Source organism: Hermetia illucens, chromosome 4 (genome assembly GCF_905115235.1).
Source record: "Hermetia illucens chromosome 4, iHerIll2.2.curated.20191125, whole genome shotgun sequence".
Taxonomy (NCBI): domain Eukaryota; kingdom Metazoa; phylum Arthropoda; class Insecta; order Diptera; family Stratiomyidae; genus Hermetia; species Hermetia illucens.
The window spans coordinates 28,885,050-28,906,291 of NC_051852.1; the positions used below are offsets into that span (position 1 = coordinate 28,885,050).

General features: G+C 43.0%; 1 protein-coding gene across 3 annotated transcripts in view; it reads left to right on the plus strand.

The window, feature by feature from the left end:
* The window catches only part of LOC119654451 (4-coumarate--CoA ligase 1), a 39,914-nt gene extending 19,410 nt beyond the window's left edge, over positions 1 to 20,504 (plus strand). For 2 of the 3 annotated variants that reach the window (XM_038059860.1, XM_038059861.1), the window contains exons 3-6: positions 635 to 845; positions 18,389 to 18,946; positions 19,005 to 19,119; positions 19,185 to 19,824. In XM_038059860.1, the coding sequence (XP_037915788.1) occupies positions 635 to 845; positions 18,389 to 18,946; positions 19,005 to 19,119; positions 19,185 to 19,824 (1,524 nt within the window). Of the gene's footprint in view, positions 1 to 634; positions 846 to 18,388; positions 18,947 to 19,004; positions 19,120 to 19,184 lie in introns of all 3 variants that reach the window. The other variant, XM_038059862.1, reaches the window with a different exon arrangement.
* Positions 20,505 to 21,242: the final 738 nt, after the last annotated feature.

A 21,242-nucleotide genomic window follows, 5' to 3' on the forward strand; every position in this document is an offset into this window, starting at 1 on the left:
GGAGGCTGCCGCTATATGGTGCCTAGGCACCGAAGTGCCCTACATACTTACTATAGTTTTTAGTTATTGGCTACAGAACCCCCCTTAAATTTGTTCTAGCACCACGAAGCAATAACATGGAGCATGATTCTACACACTAGGTGCGAAGGTGATAGCCTTTGTTATAATCCCTAGTATGCCACGAAAGATACAGTCAACATTCTTTTCTCTGGTCCTGAGGACCCTGTTAACAGTATTTAAGACTTAAATTACGGAGGAGACAGAATTGGTGCATAATAATATATTGTATAAATACATCCATTTTTACACCTTTAACTCACCAGGATTATTTTAAGCTGCGAAACTATTGCCACGTAAAAGGCAACGAGTTTCTTGGAAATTTTTTAGCTAGTGTTGGAATGTATCCTACCGGATGAAACTATTCTCATTAGATATTGGGATGTTGTGTAACATAAATCCTGTACTCTGCATCTCGGTACCCTTATATAGGGCACAATTCATGATGCCACATAAGATGGAAATATTAGTCAACTAACAATATGTCACAGCCTCTTTATTCTCACTACTGATATTTGCAATAATTACTGAAATTAAATTTGTTCATAGAAGTAATAATAATTTTGGTTTTTTTCAGACATGCATCGTTACAGGACGACAATACACATATGCTCAGTTACGGGACCGTAGCGCTGCCTTAGCCCTCCGACTTCAGGAAAAATTCAAGCTGAAACCGCGAGATGTGTTAGCAATTTGTCTTCCAAATATTCCTGAATATCCTATTGCATTTCTAGGGAGCGTGGAAGCTGGACTTACAATAACTACCGTCAATCCGATGTACACAGCAGGTAAGAAAAACTTTCTTATTTCAGGGAGGTCAGAGAAAGGGAAAGATTCAAGTAGGATAGAGGTTTATCCTTCAGAAAGGAAGAACGAAGGTATCTTGAGCCTAGGCAAATGGTTGATCTAATAAGGAGACACTTCTCGAACATAAAATCTGTATCGCTGTTCGATTCTATCACTTATGTCGCTATAATTGTCGGCAGACTGAGATTGCTTTCCTTCAATTAACGCACTACATTCCGAGCAAGTGCATTGTCCTCCTTGCATATTCTCCCACAAACAACTGAACTGCATCTTGCAATCATATTGCAAAGTGAAATATTTACTATGAATGAGTAGCGAGTCTTTAATAGGTTTCAATTAAATCCAATTGAACTTTTTCTAGAACAAACCAACACAGAATAGCGACAAACGTAACACTTCATTAATTCGAATCATTTGTAAATCAATTTGAAAAAATTACATTCTCGGTCAACAGATTATCAATTGTATTAAAATTAAATGCTAAATTCAACATGAATTTGTTTGCTTACGCAAATGTACGAGTGTGCAAATGTCAGCACTGTTTATAATTATAATTCATTTATTTATTGTTGTCTATCATTATGGGTGGGTTTTCCCGGCGCTTTAGCAGATCTCGAAGGTATGGAAATTATTTTTTTAATTCAGAGATGCCAGAGTTATAATGACCAATAATGGTTCCATCTGTTCTAGATAATTCGGTGTCAGTGACATATTTGTAATATAATATGAATACATTACTTGATTTTCAAAATATAATTATAGCGAGCAAAAATATATTATATGAAGCAATAAAAAACAAATTCGAAGTGGTTGTGATAATACATATTAATACCATATGAGGGGACTTTGGCACCAAATCTGAACACTGGTCATGGTTGAACAAAATGATCCGGAAATATGCGAACTTGACTCCATGAATTGTGGAACCGTTTTCATTCTTCCACATAACTCTGAGCAGAACCCAAACTGAACAAATCGCAGCTTCAGAAATCATGGCCAGAAAATGCAAAGGTAGAGTGGAGACGCCAAAAACCACACCTTGCTAAGAGGCGAAATAGGAGAATAACTGATTAGGGATAAGGTTCCTTATAGATCTTGCATCTCAATCGTGGTATTATTTTCGGCCCCATACGCGCGATTCCGAATGAGAAAGACTGAATTCTCGCGATTACCTTTTTGTTTGATTTAATGATCTGACGCCTTCATCAATCTGTGCACAAATTGCTAGTTTTGGGGTTGCTGTCAATACTGGAGTGGTGTGGGGCCGAAAATTTTGGGAAGAGGATGAATGAGTCATCACAAAGGGGTGCCTCCGAAAAATTTTGGAAAATTTCAAATTCAAATTTCTAATTTCAATTTCCGAATGTTCCGGCTATGTCCGGCTGAGCTATAAACACATAATATCACGAGCTAATCCTCGCACTGAGATAGTTCGAAATTTCGGATTTTTATTTGCAATGACTCATTGAACTGAAGGGTGGCCATCTGATCATCCAGGTTGACCAGAAACAATCATCCAAAAATCTAAACTGTTTGAAAGGCTCTATACTAACCAGGCTCAACAACAGCTAATAGAAAACAAACAGTCATAAGACCCTCCCCCCCCCCCCCCCACTTTTGCCCGTTTCAACGCCCTTGGTATATATCCCAGGCCCATGCTGCCCCTTACCACCCTCAGAAGAGACTCTAAGATGATTTTTAGGCCTCTCTGGAACAGTGCTGGGAAAATGCCAGCTACTCCGGGGGATTTCAGTTGTTTAAAAGTTCCCACTGGCACCTTACCCTAGCTTCTGAGCATTCCTCTTTTGCTAGTTTCCAGTTCTTCTTTCTTCCCCTTTTATTCGTTGTTGGGGTATCAGACAGATTGTTGTCGCCTGCCACCGTGGGGTAGGACCCCGGGAGATGAAATCTGAGAAGCAGGTGTACTCTGTCCTCCTCATTGTCGGTAAATGTCCCATCTTCCTTCTTCAAACAGACAGAGGATATTGCCACGTCTTTGGCTACAGCTTTTTAAAATCCTAGTTGCTTCTGTGATTTGTTCGATACCTTCAGAGAATTCGCTGAAGCTGTTCCGTTTTGCTTCCTTGATCGCGTTGCTATACGCAGTCTGTACATTTTTGTACCTCGACCAGTCCCCGGTTTGTTTTGCCCAGTTGAATAGTTTTCGTACCTCTGTTCTCATTCTGGCTAGGTTTCTGTTCCATTATGGTGCATCAATTGATAACTTAACTATCTTATCCGGACAGCTGGCTTCATATGCGTCAACGACGACTGTGTTGAGGTTTTCCACTACTGTTTTTAGCTCCAGCTCGCCCTCGATGTCACCGCCTCCTTGAAGCTGAGTCATGTTGTTGCTCAAGTGCGTTGCATAGAATTCCCAATCCGTTTTCCTGGGATTCCTTGTTATTCTTTTTATTTCGGAGTTACCTTCAATGTCGAATCTGATTATTCGCTGATCAGACATAGTGGGCTCTTCCGACACCCTCCAATTCCTGACCAGCCCGTTCATTAGAGTATTTCCTAGAGTTATGTCTAGTAGCTCCTGGCTAGCACTGGTCACAAATGCTGGGGTGTTCCCAATTTCTCCCCTATTTCTAACTTATTGCTGAGAATAAATTCAAGAAGTTACTCACCTCTTCGATTAGCGCAGCTGATTCCACAAACTTCGTGATGGGCGTTGGCATCGCAACCGAGGAGAAGTTGTAACGCCCTCTTCTCACAGTACTTCACGTTTGATTGCTTCCAGTATCGGTCATCTACCCCTTGCCCCTCACCATGCTTCTGGAGACTCCCTATAATCGCGTATGGAGATCCTCATTCTGAGCGATTAGAAGATCCATGAGATCTTCCGTCTCTATTATTACGGCTTTCGGGAGAAAAACTGTCACCATGTATGCTCGTTGTATATCATCCCTAGTACCTGTTGGCAGTTCTGCTCCTTCCTAGCCTGGAAATTTAGAAATTATAGTCCTAAGCCGCCCTCAAGTATCTTCCGTCGCGCAGTCGACCAGTATATGACCTGGTCAAAAGCGTATCCCCGTGGACACAATTTTCGCACTCCATCCCTTGTACATCACGACGACAAGGTCTTTGATAGTTTCCTGCTCCTCGTGAATAAATATTAGCTCGAGAAATATTTTTGGCAGTATGGCCAGTCAAATGCCCTTAACCCCACTAGCATAGCTAATGGCGGGCTTCCTGATTCCTGCCTTCACTTCTGACCTGCCCGGGGTTTCTCCCAAGATGTGGATTTTTTGGAAGCAATTCCTTCATGCGGGCTAATCTCCGCTTTTCCCCGCTTCCTGGACTTAGGTCTAGCCTGAGCCTTCTTAAGAGCCTCTTCTGGTTTCAGGCCTTCCTTTAAATAACACAGGTACTATTTAGCACCTGCGCCACTGAGACCTGTCTCCTTCCTGACATCTGATATATTTATGTCAGAAGTTCGTTTGCTTGTCGTTGGTTTTAGAGCAGTGGTGTTAATCACCTGGCTCTCAGTATTTCGGAGATGTGCCTCCGAATGGTTAAGAGGTTTGTGTGGTGTACGGGGTCTCGCTTGTTTGGTTGTAGTTTTTTTTTTGTTTTGTTTTATTACTGGTACTCAACAAGTATGGGCTTTAGGAGGTCCGCCATGCCATAGCCCTCTCACTTGAAGTCGATTTCAATATGGGTGCCCCCATTATCGGTGCGGGCAAAAATATTGAATGAAAAAAATTTGTTTACACTTGCCAAGCAGGACCTTAATATTCTCCTCCTTGGCTCGGTCACTTTAAGTGCGGAGCGGTAGATTTTGATACAGGGGTCTCCACAGCACTCCACACCCAGCTGAAATCAGTTCAGCGAAAGTCCGAGATGTCACTCTCTCAGCTTAGAGAACCGAACCGGACGCGCCTCGAGCGGTTTCCCCGGGAGTAATTGTCTCCCGGAAGACATCGCCACTGTCGTTACTGATAATTAATGTCATTTTGTCTTCGCCGCTTTCCACGTCGTCATTCTGTGATATGTTGCCAAGAGTGTCAGAGAGGTGATCAGTGATGTCAGCAAATTTATCCACTTCGACGATGGCCTTGGGGTTCTCTTCGTTGACTAGGGTGGTTGAGTGTGATGACTTGGGGGGTGAAGCGCTCCGTAGGGTAGTTTCTTCTTCGAGCCACCAGCAATGTGGCCACGACACCGTTCAAATCGGGGTCACCACTGGAAATTACAGGCAATTGTACCACCCGGAACCATTGATCACTAGCAGGGAGGACTTCGTCAACCCTACACATTTGGAAAGAAAATCGTCGACTTGGTCTTGGATCCCATCGGTAAATTAGCCGATCAATGCACTGAACTCCAAGGTTTCCTGACCTACTTCTCCTTCGGTGCTGGCACGGGATCCGCTTTCACCTAACTGTTAATGAAATGTCTCTCTGTTGAATCTTCTTCTTCATTTTCTTCAGCCTTTTTTCCCGTTCACAAGCGGGGTCGGCTCGTCGTGATCGGTTTCGCCATTTGGCTCTATCGAATGCTTAATCTGGGTGCAATCTTGAAGCTTTTAAATCCCCATCCAGCGTATCAAACCACCGTTGTTTCGGCCTGAATTTTGGTCGTTTACCATCGACTTCAATGTTCTCTCTGTTGACTATGATAAGAAATCAAAATTGCAAAGAGAAAATAATATAATAATTAAACGCGTCTACACCTTCATGAGGTTGCGACCAGAAGAAGGGGGACTCGTGGCCAAATCTAGCAGTGATGCTCTGCCGCTCGATCCAACGAAACTTTTCCTCGCTGGACCGGGCGCTTTGAGTGTGAGCCGCTCTAGTACTCCAATGCAGGTACATTTACGGAGCGGTAGATTTCGTCGTCCGGTCGTTGGTTATGAACACTCCCTCCGTTTTTTGTTTCGCTTTTTTAAGCTTCACTTTCTCCACACTTATTTTTAGAGCGCCGATATCTTTTATGTTTACCTTAACATCCTCAGATTGCTCAGCGACGGCAACTGCCGCCAAATTATCCCAAAAATCTTATACTCCTTCGACACAGGGAGGACAAGGACCCCATTGTACATTACGTTCCAGGAAAGAATAGTCAAGATTGAGTTTTGTGCTACCCTAGCCAGATAGACCCTCACCACTACAGTACCAAAGGGTCCGTTCCGAGTAACTAGAAACACAGTAGGTGAAGACGTCCAATGTTTGTTTATCCCTATTGATGTCTCTTTTTGCAAGGGGAAGAAAGTCGTCACTATATACGTCCTTCCCTGAAACCGAGACGATCGCAACAACTGCCCTGTCCGCTTCTTCTTAACAACCGGGTAACTCCTTTCCTAGTGGTTTTGGTTTACGTCCACGAAAAAATCTTTAAAGCATCTCGCTTGCTGTTGGGTATTCCCCGCTTAGGCCTGCCTCGACGATTCTCAGAGGTTTTCTGTTTCTCTTTCTTACTTCAAAGTATGCAGCCGACAATCCGCCAAGCCACGCCCTCCCATTTTAGAGGATTCGCGTCCTCGGCAATGCAGCGTTGCATGCTTATATTATGAATGTTGTTATTTTGAAACCGCACCCATCGTGGCTTCCCCAATAGCATCTCTATGGAAGCATCCACCTCAAATGTTTTCATACATCAAACCTGATTTCTAGCTCTGTATCGGCAGAAAAGCACACTTTCGATTTAAAGGAAAATAGCCTTACGGTCGCCATACATCCGCGGTTCCTTTGTGGAACTTTACCTGCCATTGAAACTGGCCGTGCTCTCCTTGTTCGACTCTTTCCCATTCCTGATGAGAGGCCTTTTTGACTTTATCGTCGATATTCCGACACTACTCCTCTTCTTCCTATTCGGTGTGTGCTTTCCCATAGTTGATAAATTTTCGGTAGCTGCCCTGAAGATCTAATTAATCTAATCTAATTTCTGCTTTATCTCCCGATCCCCACCCCTCCCTTGGTTTGTTTTCTAAGATGATTCGATGTATTTCAGCTACCAAACAGGCGATGAGTTGTCTCCCGATCGCGGCCTTTGTCAGTTCAATACGTCCCTTTTTTCAGATAATGCGAAATCACGTACTATTAACTGCGTTTATAGAAAGCTGCCGCCTTATCCTTACCATAGCCGTCATTACAATATTTTTAAACTCACTGATTTGTATACCAATGAATCACGATGTAGTGATTATCAATGCTGTTGCAAGTGATTGATTTGAAATAATTCAATAAACATCTGAACTTATCACTGCCATCATCTCAATGGCTGATTTTTGACAATGCAATATATGACTGCTTCATTTACAATTTTCTCAAAATAGACCTTTGGTAATCGTCAAAACAGTCGACACGTAATTGCAATAAGTTTATTAAACATGTCTGGTCAGATAATGTTGACTTTTGCTCTTCCGATCGTTGTGAATTCAATCCCGTTCTTATCTCTATATCTCCATGGCATAAAGTTCACTGTGTGTCATATTCATCATTGGAAATCACACTGATAGGATCTTCAAATTACTGGCTGACTCAACTTATTAACGTATTTCGCATGACTAAATCCATTGAAGAAAGGTAAACTTAGGCGTCATTTTATCCGGCGCCAAGTAAAATCCGGCTATATCTCCAATAATCACCAATTTGAAAAAAATTGTGGTTTTCCTATCAGGTACCCATTTGTTCATCAAAGTTCAATGGCATCTCTCCCTGCTTTGTTTCTATTTCCTGCGGCCCTAAACCTCTTGTTGCCTAACCAGTAACCCTTCATTAGTATTAGAAATTACTTCAGTTTCTTAACTCTGTTATGAGTTACAAGAAGGGTGTATCTAATTACCAAAATATCCTATATGGAGTGTACCCCAACGACCATGCCTATGCGCCATAGCTGCCAGAGAAACTTGCACTCCTAACCCACTATGCTGCTCCATATAACTCTAGAATGGTCCATTCTTCAGCCATTCTGCGATTGTAAGAGCCATTTGATAGCATAATCTGCAATGAAATTGTACCCTTTCTTCATGTATAGCCTAGCCACTGATATATCCGTCTTCTCATCTCGTCCTCCCAACCAAGTTCTTCATTTGATATTATCTCAGATCAAGGTACTCCGATGACACGTCGGACACATATAGCATTGAACTTTCGAGTAACAGCGACGGCGACTTTTTCAAATAATTGGCATATCCAGATTTTAGACAGAATAGCAAAAGCGGATTTGCCGCAGTCAACGTCCCAGGCCATTCATTTGGGTGCCGCCACCTTGACCAGTAACAACCCTACCAGGTTAAACGAATTGATCAACACTTTCGATATTTTGCCCATTAATTCAAAAGGGGAGAATACAATGACCTGTCAAACTGAGAATATTGGGTTTGTTAGTGCCTATCTCTCCAAATCCAGAGCCACTTAACCAAGGGCCATGACTCCAGCAGTAAGAGTAAATAGATGTCATCAGTGAAGTTGAGTGTTTGAAGGAAGATGTCATGGTCCATTAAGTCACTCCATATTCTCTGGAAGAAATGTTCCTTGATGCATTGTAGGATGATTTTAGCTAATACCATCACGACGGCAGAGAGCGCACAAACTCCTGCCCAATTATCACAATCAAGACGGATGCAGCGCTTCGAAATTTTGATGATCTTTCCTTCTTCCACTCACTGGTAAAAACTTCAAATTCCCAGGTTTAACGAATAGTCCTGGAGAAATGATGTTAGAAGTGGCGACTTTACTCCGCTTGGAAACGCAAGGATGATTTTGCTTCCGTTGAAACGAGAGATTACTTTGGCATCTCGGACAAGCTTGTCATATGGAATTCGCCCTTTTTATCGGTTATAGCCTTGGTCCAGGTGTGGTCGAAGAACTTTCAAATCACCGTCTAGCGTATCATGACATCACTGCTTCAGTAGAGCTTTTGGTTATTTCCCACCGAAGTCGATGTTGAGGTCAATCGATCCTCGAGATTGCCCGATATTTGCACGATGGACGTAGCATTCCTTCCTTCTGCATTTAACGTAAAGTTGATAGCTTACAGTAAAGCCTTCATATAAAATTTAAATCGAATTTAACAATACCTTTGGAAAATGGCTCCTTCCAATAAGATGGGCGTATTACGTTCATTTAGTCAGTTTGTTAAAGTCAAATTCAATCATACTCAGTATGCAGTAGACCCGTATCCCAGATTTTGTCATCTCAAATCTCTACCAGCGGGGGGGGGGGGGGGGACCATGGAGAACTAATTTGAAACCGTTTGTCACATTACTTCGGGCTAGTCCCCGAACTCTCCCGCCTTGCGGAGTCTTCAAGTCAGGGAATTCCTTTCACCAACGGGAAGGGAGAGGAGGAAGGGAACTGTCAATTCAAGGAAACCCCTGCCATCCTCTCTGGTTTCTCTTCAGTATCGAATAAACCTTTCGACTTTTACCAGGCTCATAGTAACGATCAGAACTGTGTATTAATAAGTTATAAAGTCATACTGATCTGGAATCTGTTAGAAGGCTATGGGGGATCTTTGGCGAATGTTTGTTGAAGTCAGAGGTTATATCTCTCTTTCCCCTTCGTTGTGATTCTATAAAAGAAGGCAGTGTTAAAAGGATTAATTTCCATAGTTTATTTTATCGAGTACCCATGGTGCAGTGGTGAAAAGTTTCCGATCAAGCCGATACAGTAGACGAAGTAATGGTCGTTATGGTATCTAGCCGTCAACCGAACTACTCCACTGTAAACGATTTTGGCATCTCTCTCAACAACATATGGTAAGAGGCCAATTTGGGCACAATGTCACGGCACTCCTGTTAGTCACAACTTACCGGACCTTAAGACGTCTCTTCCCTTTTTCATAACACGCTTCACTCATTTCCATTCATTATATGGATTCTCTGAATATTTCGGCTCCGCCCGGTTGATTTTCACATGTTCGCTGTTCTACTAAGGATATGATACTGAGTACGATAGTTTTTCAATTCAAATTCTTTTCCATTTCCGTCATACCAATAGATATTGCACAGCTGTTTACGGTTTTCCGCATTCCAGTGGAAACCAAAGGTAGAGCTTCCATAAATGGAATCACTGAGCAGATGATGCTTTAAATCCCTGCATGGTAAGTTTGGTGGAAGCAAACATGTGCAACATTCTCAGCAATAGATTCATGTTTGCTGTCCTAAAAAGTGAGGAAATAAGTAAATTCATCCAAACCAATCTTTCGGATGCATCCGCTTCCTGTTGGGATAAGATGAGAAAACACACACAAGAAAACATCTTAGCGACATCGACATCGGGCCAGTTATCTACTTCGTCCCTACCCTAACGATGCCCAAAGATTCCATACCCTTAGTAACTTGAAAAAACAAAAGGGGCATCGCGCGATTCTAACGAAAGATCAACACGCGAACAAAACCTGGAAACAAAAAAATGGGGTCTCGACTGCCCACGTTTAGGAGTAAAACTCCGGACCTGAATGCCGCGATCAAGAGGGAAGGTGCATGACGGATCGGATCCTCAATCGATGCGTCTACTGTCTCAGATGTGCAATGAAACGCGGCCTTTAGGGCTTCTTTCCTGCCTTGACACCCTCGAGCCATTATATTGGTGGATGCCCCTTGTTTGTTTGTTCTCAGGTGCCGCTGCGAGCTCACGTGTCGGTTAAGGAGATGTGAAGTTTTTGTAAAATAACAGGGACTGAAGTGTTCTTTTACTGCCAGTAGAATGGCATATAACTCTGGAATATAGTCGCTATTTTGCGGAAACCCTTCTAAACCCGGCCACAATCTATATCTCAGACGTGTCGGTAAAGATGATTATATCTGCAGTCTCGAAGCTATCCAAAACAAAGAAAGTAGTGAAAATTGACGATGCAGGTCTACCAGATCCTAAGTGTAGGTCCACAGAAAGGTCGCGCTGATACCTACTTCTCTTCCGATGATCACGAAAAAGTATATATTCTCTAAAACGAATTGGAAATCCTAGAAGCCTTCTACTGTTTGGCTATGGCCACCTGTTATCTCACTTTTACAGCACCAGGATACCACTTTATGTTGCGGAGTCATCAATTTTGGGTCCCTGGTAGAATCGTACTCTTTCCTCGTTGAGAAACCAAACCGTTCTAGTCCCAAGAACGATAACAAAAAAAAAGCAAAGCCCTCTAATGGGCATTCCCACAGACATCTTATTTCTATCGACTTTATAATGACCACAATCTGAACCTTCCGTGACAAAACCTCTTCGTTGTCTTTTTCAGTGCTTTTCGAACCTCTATGACCTGATTTCAGTATTCAGTTGATTCGGTTTTCTGAGCGCTGTTAATAAGTGCTTTTGCTCATCTTCTCTATCTTATCAAATACGACGTGCTTCTCCCTTTTCATGCGTATGTTGAGGGTAGTTTTCCTCGAAGATTTCTCTCATCCGATTGTCTCAATTCTGGTAATTCGATTTGCCGTGGCTCCGGCGCTCCATACATGTTTTTTCGTCTCCCGGTCGTGCTTCTACCAATTTCAAAATGGGGCAAGTGAAGATAGTGTTCAGTCCCTAAAAAAGTATACACATGTGGTCTGAAAATTTAATATCATTTTATACCTGGCGCTTCCCGACAAGAGGAAACTACCATGCTATCGATCACTGCTCGTCTCAAAGAAGAGCCTTCACCGAAAAATAATATATATTGAATTTTTGAGGGTAAAGTTCTTAGGCTCTGGCTAGCGCTAGTACCCATTGGTAATCGCGTTTTCGCATGCATGGTACCAGTAGACCGCGAAATTTGAGCCACCCATGAGTACAGAATCAGCTAAGCGTAGAAGAGCCCTCAACGAACTGGGACAGAGACTTTGTTCCCCAAAGTAGACTCATTCTAGACTATTGCGGCTCACTATCTTCCATACGATGCGCTGCTAAAAATCACATGGAGAACAAGACAGAGTAGGAAACAAACGGAAGAAGAGGTGACTGCTTTCGGGCACCGTACGAAAATGTGTAGGTTTCCCAGCACCCAGCGCGGAAATACCCGGCAGGATTTCAGAGTGCACAAGACCTCGCAAAATGATGCGACTAGTGGTATGGATGCGAAAAACGACTATTTTTTTTTATTTTCTAGATAGATGAGTATAAACTTATAACTAACTTAGGTAGTCCCCAAGTTAACAGTTAAACTTAATCTGAGATATATAATGAAGCCTAATTTAACTTATCACTAAAGAAATATATGAGAAAAATATTTGCAGATCATTTTGGAGGAAAAGCTGAAAAAACCTCCACCCGTTGAGTATATTTAAAAAAAGGGTGGGGCGGGGAAGGAAAAAGGAATGTGGCAGGATTGGTGACATGCGGACGGGGATGCGAAACAGGGGCTAGGAGAGGTGCGGTTTAAAAAATTGGGAGTCAGAGTAATTGCCTGCATAGAAGATTACTCTACCTTGGGGATCAAAGAGACGGTTATGTGTTTGGACGGATAAGAGGCACAGAAGGCTCTAAAGAAGAGCATAAGATCGGCTAAACGATCATCTTCGAGACGCTTTTGCGAAGAGACTAACTCTCTTGAGACAACCTCAAAGCTGAAGCGGATTCTGGTCAAAGAACGTAGTCAGAAACTGGGTTACTTACGTTTACAGAATGAGAAGTACACGGAAAGCGATGAAGAAATGGCAAATCATTTGCTTGAAGTACACTTCCCAGGCAGCATCCAAAATCTAATCTCGGGGACAACAGGTGCATACAGCCCTCAACCGAGAGATTGGAATCTGGCATGCAAAGTAGTATCACTGGAGCGAGTGAAATGGGCATTTAACTCGTTCCACAGATATAAGTCTGCAGGTCCGGATGGCATCATTCCTGCGCTAGTAATAGAAGGAATGGATGCCCTGGGTCGACACATTCGGAATATATATCGGGCATGCCTAGCACACGCTTATATTGCAATTATATGGCGGGATGTGAAGGTGTTGTTCATTCCCAGACCAGGAAAGCCCACCTACACAGACGCAAAAAGCTTTCGACCGATCAGCCTAATGTCCTTTCTGCTAAAAGGACTAGAAAGATTAGTAGATCGGTTCATAAGGGATACACACATTCATAAATGGCCACTTCACCATAGGCAACACGCCTACCAGAAAGGCAAATCCACGGAGACAGCACTCCATGAACTTACGGCAAAAATTGAAAAGGCGATGTCCGATAAAGAATACACTTTAGGCGCATTCATGGACATCGAAAGTGCCTTCAATTATGCCTCATTTGCGGCAATTTGTGATGCGGCAAGACAGCATGGAATCGAACCGCTGCTAATCAGTTGGATCCTTCACATGCTAGAGTGGAGAAAAATCCGCATATCGGTCGGCCACAAGTCTATTGAAGCAGGATGTCTCAGGGCCTGCCCACAGGGAGGGGTTCTCTCTCCACTGTTATGACTCTTGGTGATGGATACCCTGCTGTGGCTCCTGGAGGACAAAAAAGTCTTCTCGCAAGCATTTGCGGACGACCTAGCCGTAATAATTACCGGCAAGTTTGCGGACACAGTATGTGACCGCTTGAATGCAACTCTGCATCTAATCCACAGCTGGTGCCTCCGCAATGGACTCACGGTGAACGCTAGAAAGACTGAACTAGTTATGTTCACTAGGAACGTCAGGTGGGGCAGCTATACGCTACCCACCTAAGCAGGGGCGGAAATCCAGCTGGCACAAACAGTCAAGTACTTAGGAGTACATTCCGACTCCAAGTTAACGTGGAAGCATCATATCCAGGAACAATACCAGAAATCCTGCAGATTGCTCTGGTGCTGTAGGAATGCGATAGGTAAGACCTGGGGACTTTCACCTAAACGGATATATTGGATGTATACATCCATAATAAAACCCATTTTGATGTATGCATGCATCGTCTGGTGGCCAAGACTGAACTTTGCTAACAGCCGGAAACTGCTAACGCAGATTCAGAGACTTGGTTGCCTAAGTATTACTGGAGCAATGAGTACTACGCCGACTGCGGCACTTGAAGCCATCCTAAATTTACCCCCCATCCACTTGGAGGTGAAACGGAAAGCAGCCAACGACGCATATAGGCTCGATACCATTGGGGCGTGGAAAGGCGGCCAATCCAACGGGCATGCGTCTATCTGAAAATTCCTTGAAAAACATGCGGTAGCCCTGATGCCGACCGATCATATGGTTTCCAGATTCGTCTTTGAAAAGACATACACTGTCGTAATCACCGAAAGAGAAGAATGGTCGAGTGGCCATGAGTCTTTTCAGATTACAGACCTAATAATCTTCACCGACAGGTCAGTCACGGAGGATGGATCGGGTGCAGGCGTGTTCTCGGAGAATCCGATTATAGAACTGGCCCGACCCCTCGGAAAAATGACGACCATATTCCAGGCGGAGATATATGCCATTTCATTGGCAGCAGAAGAATGTCTGCGACAAAAATGGAGGGGTCGCACCATTCGAATCTGTTCCGACAGTCGGGCGGCATTATCAGCACTAGATGGCAACAACATATCAAGCCAGTTGGTGTGGAGTTGTCATCAGGTGCTGCTGAAACTTGGCCGTCTGAACGAAACATTCCTGATGTGGGTGCCGGGGCACTCTAACATCGCCGGTAATGAGGGGGCTGATAGACTGGCTCGCCGAGGGTCTGGATCCACAATGATGGGGCCAGAACCAGCTCTTGGAATCCGACCATCTACTGTCAAGTCTACTCTGAAGGGTGAAATTGCAAGGATTCACGCAACCGAGTGGAGAAATTTGGACTCTTGCCGGCAAGCGAAAATCCTTGTGGAGGAGCCTAGGGCCACTAGAGCGGCATTTTTGTTGTCCCTTAAGAAGTGGGACATGAAAACCCTAGTAGGGCTTTTGACGGGACACTGTCCCTTAAAATACCATATGGAAAAGATTGGGGTAGTGGTTTCGGCTGTGTGCAGCCAATGTGAGGAGGAGGAGGAAACTGCCCTGCACTTTTTATGCAGCTGCCGGCATCCTCAGATCTCAGACGAAGACACCTTGGCAAGGTTTTCTTCAATGAGGAATCTGCACACTCTCTGCCTCTTGAGAATGTTCTCAGATTCGTTAAAGCCTGCGAACACCGTAGGCGGGAAGCCATTGAATAGGCAACTTACGGGGATAGTACAATGGGCCTAATAATGGCCTGAGTGCTCGGAGCTGCGGCTCCCCCCATTTAACTAAACTAAACTAAACTTGGACGGATAAGAGGATCTGGGCAAACAGATGAGTCCGAAGAAGGTTATCTTCCACGATCTCATCTGTATGGCTTTGGAGACAGGAGGATTGGGATGCGATTGACACCTGATCAGGAAATTGAGGGCATGACGGACAAGGAAGGCATCAATACGTGGGGTTTGGCAGGACTCGTAGACGATCAGTTTGGAAATGTATTTCGAGCGGTCTTCGTTTTTAAAAATGTTGGAGCAGTGGCCAACGATTCTGCGCTCTTTGAGGCGGAGTCGTTTCATTTGGAATCGGGAGCAATCGGACCACAAAATGAAGCCGAAAATGAGGAGAGGTCGGATAAGCTGCTTATAACAAAACAGCTTAATCCTTTTCGAAGTAGGGATATTGTATTTAAGGATAGGATATAAGGACCTGAATGCACCAGTTGCGCGGTCTAGTGGGATGGGGAACGTGAGAGAGGCGGGAATTCATTGTTACTTCTTTTACAGTAGAGATGGGATCGTCGTGAATTTTGAGTGATAAAGATCTGATGTCACTGCACATTTTCGGCGTCATTCTCATGTTTCCATGGAAGACAATGGTCTCACATTTTTCGGGATTTAAGGAAAGTTTCCAACGGATGAGACGATGTTAAAGCTCGTCTAAATAAGCATTTAGACGATCTTCATCGTGTGAGATGTCTTTGGTGGCGGTATAAAGGAGTAGGTTATCCGCGTATTGAAAGATTCGGATAAGACACGGGTGTGGAGTTGGTTTTGCGGATGTCAGCGATGAACAGGGAGAAAAGGGTTGCAGAAAGGACTGAACCCTGAGGAATGCCGAAGGGACAAATATAGGACGAGGAAAGGTGCTATTGGATGTTGTCTAACGATTGCCGCCCATCTAGAAAGATAATAATTAGCTTACAGGAGTGCTGATGGAAATTGAGACTACCGGTGTGGATGATAGTTCTGGACTTAGATATATAGGGAGCATAGTCAAAAGCAACTGTTAACCTGAAGACGAAAAGCTCATTTGAACAAGCGTGTCAATTGTAAAATGTATGCAGTCTGCAATCTTTCTTCAAAAATACATTAGCAAAGGCAGGAAAAACGAACGAATTAGGAAAAAGCGAAAAGATTAAAACGTACCTGAAGGGGACTTCATCCAGGTACTCTCCAGATAAATAAATAGCGAATACGAATGATGGAGCAACGAAAGGAAAGGCAATAAAACGAAGAGGACTAGAGCGAAAGGATTTGCAGTCCTTGTCAAGATCCGCTATAAGACCAGACCAGAAGAAATAGGAGGGAAAATAGTTTCCCTGTTAAAAATAAAACGGAATGCTTGTTGAATTAGGTCCGAAACTAACCGACAAAAGTACATTTCGGAAAGCGGTGAAGGAGCTACTGAGGGAGATGGCTTTGGTTTCTAGCCTGGAGCTTATTTGCTTTTTGGAAATCCAAGAACCTGACTATCCTACAGGAAAGACCGTGGGAGAGGCCCAAAGGTAAACAATACCCGCGTAGTACTTCTACAAATTCTAGAAACGAAAAATTCACTGTGGTGAAAGTAGTCTAACAAGACCGGGAAAATCAAAATTAGTTTGGTAGTATGTCGGACACGAGTAGAAGCACCTCCCCCCCCCCCGCCCTAGCGTTATAGGCGTTTTAAGTATGGGCCGTAAGTAGGTCACAAAGCGTGGGCTTGCAATCAAGAGGACAGTATCTTTTTCCATAGGAATCGTAGCCCGGCAGTGAGAGCGTTGTTCTATGTCCTTCAAGCGGAGCGTAAAAATAAAAGTACAACGCAGAACGAGACGATGCCCGATTTTGGACGCAGGAAGGGTCTTAGGCACAAAGCAGCTTATCATACATGAAGGAATGCTAAGGCACCTCACCTCACTTGGGCATGTTTCATCAAGACTCAAGAGGAAAATAGAAATTGAAACGTGTGGTCCATGCCGAAATTCCGCCTTGGAAAGAAACATCTCCCCGTAACCTTCGTGTCAAAACCACAACCGTCTCCAAGGTTATATTGGAAAATTTGTTGAACCTCCCGGAAAAGATAGAGCTACACTGAAACATTAACTTCACATTTGCCTGAAGGAGAATATTTTTCCTTATCATTGGAAGATACCAAGGTATTCACAGATCTACAAAGAAAAAGCAGACCGTTAGTCGCTTGCATGCTTAATGCAGCCCTGGTACTTGAGAAGTGCATCAGGAGTAAACTCGATGAAGCGATACGTTTAAGAGATTTATCAAATAAATTCTGCGTGTTGTGGGGGATAATCTTGGGGGCACCTCCTACTCTCTGAGACACTGGAGAGTGATGTGGCGCGGCAGGATCTGCGGCATTCGAAATTTATTTCGAATGTCGCGGATACGGACGGGTAGATGGCGCGGAACTCTCCACTCACTCATTTTCTGAACGCACCAGGGGAGTGGAGAATTAGCGGTGGAAAAATGCCGTTGGTTGGGACAGTAAGGACCGCATGGAAATAAGTCGGTCTCTTCTGTTCCCAACCGCGGCGGCGAACTGATCGTTATCTATTTCGCTATTAAATAAATTTAAATTTGATCGTTGTCTATTTCGCTATTAAATAAATTTAATTTAAAAATTATCTTCAGAATATAATTCCAAAATATAATTGCAGTCAAAGATTCCAACGACAATTAGCACACGTGTATGAAGCATTAACTCAGATCAAAATGGTCGAATATTCTAAGAGTTGCCATTAAACATGACAGACACAAGGTTTTTCATTTGTAGATTTAGTTTAGTTGCTTAATGGCTGGAAGGTTTGAAATCCTTCTGCTCAAATAATAATAGATAAATAACGAAGAAATACATTTTTTTCTGCGGACTGAGATAGTCCTCCGTTCACATTAAGTGATCATGGACTGCCAAAACTTTAAGGAGAAAGTGTCTACTTTATTTTTGGTACATGGAACCCTCAATTTTCCAAAAGTTGAACTTCGGTCTTATCGAGAAGAGAGGCCACTCACCAGATGCAGTCTCACCTCTACTTTTCAAGCCGCATAATCAGAAGTAGTATTGGTTGCTTACTACTGAATTATATCCAATGAAATCTTTTAATGTGAGCCTAGTCCGACAGAAAAAACATCATTTTCTTTTAGGGAATCAGGCCTCAACTTATAGGTTGTTCCTTGGTCAAAGGTGGAGCAGCGTTTCTGGGCGGAAAGATTGTAACATACGTGCGCCTTCTATTATTCCCCTCTTCCGAAGAAGTTACCCGTTTGCAGTTTCGCAAGCTCATGAAGCCTCCAATCCTTGGAGAACAAGGCCTACTTATCTTGCCTCTTATACCATGTAAACACAATAAAAAAAACATACAAAACAATCAAAATGTTTAAAATCACTAAATTTATGTCTGCTTTCATTTTTCAGAGGAAATCGGTCGTCAACTAAACAACAGTAACGCCCAAATGGTTATCGGCACAGTAGCAGGGTACCAATTACTAAAAGATGCCTGCAAAGCAGCAAACAGACGAATTCCAATTTGTTGCATTAAAACCCATAAAAACGATTCAATTCCCGAAGGGGCTGTGGATTTCTCCGAAATTATTGATCCGAAACACTGTGATTTTAGCCAACTGAAACCTACTGGAATCACTATCGATGACATGGTTGTCTTACCCTACTCTTCGGGTACAACTGGAATGCCCAAAGGAGTAATGCTATCACATAAAAACATCACTGTCAACTGTGAAATGACCTATACAGGGTCTCCATATCCACCACTATTAGAGGACACCACAGAAACTGTGCAAGAGGTTTGCCCTGGAATTTTACCATTTTTCCATATTTACGGATTGTCGTTGATTATGCTGGCTAAATTGAAAATGGGTTGCAAGCTAGTCACGATGCCACGATTTAATCCAGATGACCTCATCAGCACACTTTACGAGCAGAAGGCAAGCATCTTGTATCTGGTACCGCCAATTAGTAAGTTTGAGGAGTCTTTCATGTTTGAACGCCACTAAAATCTCCATTTTCCTTGCAGTCCTATTTTTGATCAACAGTCCAAAGGTTCAAAAGAAGCACATGGAACACCTCAAGGTTGTAATGTCTGGTGCTGCTCCCATAGGTGCCTTAGATGCAGAAAGGCTGGTTACGAAGTAAGCGGAGTTAATCCTAGTTATCTTGCAGTTGTTTTCATAAAAATTACCACACTATCTTATAGATATCCCAATGTGGCATTCGTCCAAGGATACGGAATGACAGAAACCTCCCCTGTCATAATGATGGGCCACCGAGGGATGACCAAGTATGCTTCAGTTGGATTCGTTACACCCAATACAGAAGCGAAAATTGCATCTTTGGATGGTGAAAACCGTATTGGACTCGGACCCAATGCCGTTGGCGAAGTTTGTGTACGAGGCCCTCAGGTAATGAAGGGCTACCTGAACAACGAAGAAGCAACAAAGGACATATTTCTGGATGGAGGCTGGATTCGAACAGGAGATGTCGGCTATTACGATGAGGAAGGGTATTTCTTCATCACCGATCGAATGAAGGAACTGATCAAAGTGAAAGGTTTCCAAGTACCCCCAGCAGAACTTGAGGAGCTACTACGGGATCATCCCAAAATCTTGGATGCTGCAGTGTTGGGTGTACCTCATGAGAAACATGGCGAAGTGCCACGAGCCTTTGTCGTGTTGCGCCCCAACATGCAAGCTACTGAGAAGGAAATCCAAGAATTCGTTGAAGAGAAAGTGGCAGTTTACAAAAAACTCGACGGAGGAGTTAAGTTCTTGGATGATATTCCGAAAAGTGTTGCGGGAAAGATTTTGAGGCGCGAATTGAAAGAGAAATATTGTTAGGACGTGGAAACTACGTGGTTGAATTTGTTGTCCGTATTGGAACGCGCTATATCTGCGTCTTTCATGCATTTGTTAGTTGTGGAAAGCGAAATTTTATTCTGTTGAGTGTTTTACGGTGATATAATTTTGTATGTAAATTCCACTCTAAATTAATTAATCTAAAACGTTGTCATCATGTAAATAATTGTCCTAAAAAATTTTTTAGCCCGGACAGATTCATTTACTGAAGAGGTTTAAGTGTAGACGTAATTTTTCCTGGGGACGCACGAAGTAATCCGAAAAAGGGCACTTGCCCTAAAGTTGACCAAAATCATGCTGTACCTTTGGGACTGTGAATGCGTTTAATGATATAATCCACACAAGAATTTTGTGAATTATATTAACCATTCCGACTAGAAATTTAGGACTTAAATAAGAGGAAGTGTTATGGCTGGCAAATGTAAAAGATATAAATGCAGATTTGAGTGTTTTTAAAAATAGTGCGGTTTTTCTCAGTGTTTGACAATAAAAATATCTTCTCATTGTTGAAACTATAAATCCTGGACCACTATATTTTGCGAGGAGAACTTTCGATATCACATTTACAATTTTTTCGTGGCGATAGTCAATTTGTATTTGTACGATATTAAGAACTATAAGAATAAAACATAAGCAGTATTTCTATAGGTTTTGTAAATATTTACATAGTAAGAATAAACGTGTGTCTTTCAAAGTGTTTCTTAATCAATCCTGTTCTTTTATGGCACTACAGTCTGATGTTGATCCCAAGTCTCCTTCCGTCTTCCCGCGGGGTTCATAGCTACGCTTTCCTCACTACTTTTGCTCTTCGCAGTTTATCCTGGATTGCTCGCATCCCAATCCTCGTGGCAAGCTACCATTCTCCGGAGAAAATTTTCTTTGCCTCTAAGTTCTTTCTTAATTCCACGGACCTAGGACATTGGAAGAAAACATGCGCTGATTTTTTGGGCCCTGTCGCAGCTCGGACAATTACGTGAGATATCCAATTTAAACCTGTACAGGTATTGACGGTATCCTCCATGGCCGGTGTGAAACTGGCTGAGATTATAATTGATCTCCCCATGCTTTCTTTCCAACCACTCCCCGATGGAAGGGATCAACCTGTAAGTCCAACGACCCTCATCTGACTGGTCCATCGCTGTTGTCAGCTGCTTATGGATCTCTCCTTTTCGGCTTTTTTCACCTGCGATAAAAGAGAGATGGACCTATTGTTGTATATGTTTAACTGTTTGGGATGTCAATCGGCATTATTTCCGAGATGACGAACGCTGCAACTTCTGAGGCAGTAATGCTTTTACGCAAGTATGATTTAAGTGCTGCTTAAAATTGAGTTTTCCGTCTATCATATAATATTTGATGGCCAGCTTGGAAGTGATGACAGGATGCCAATTCTAATGCAG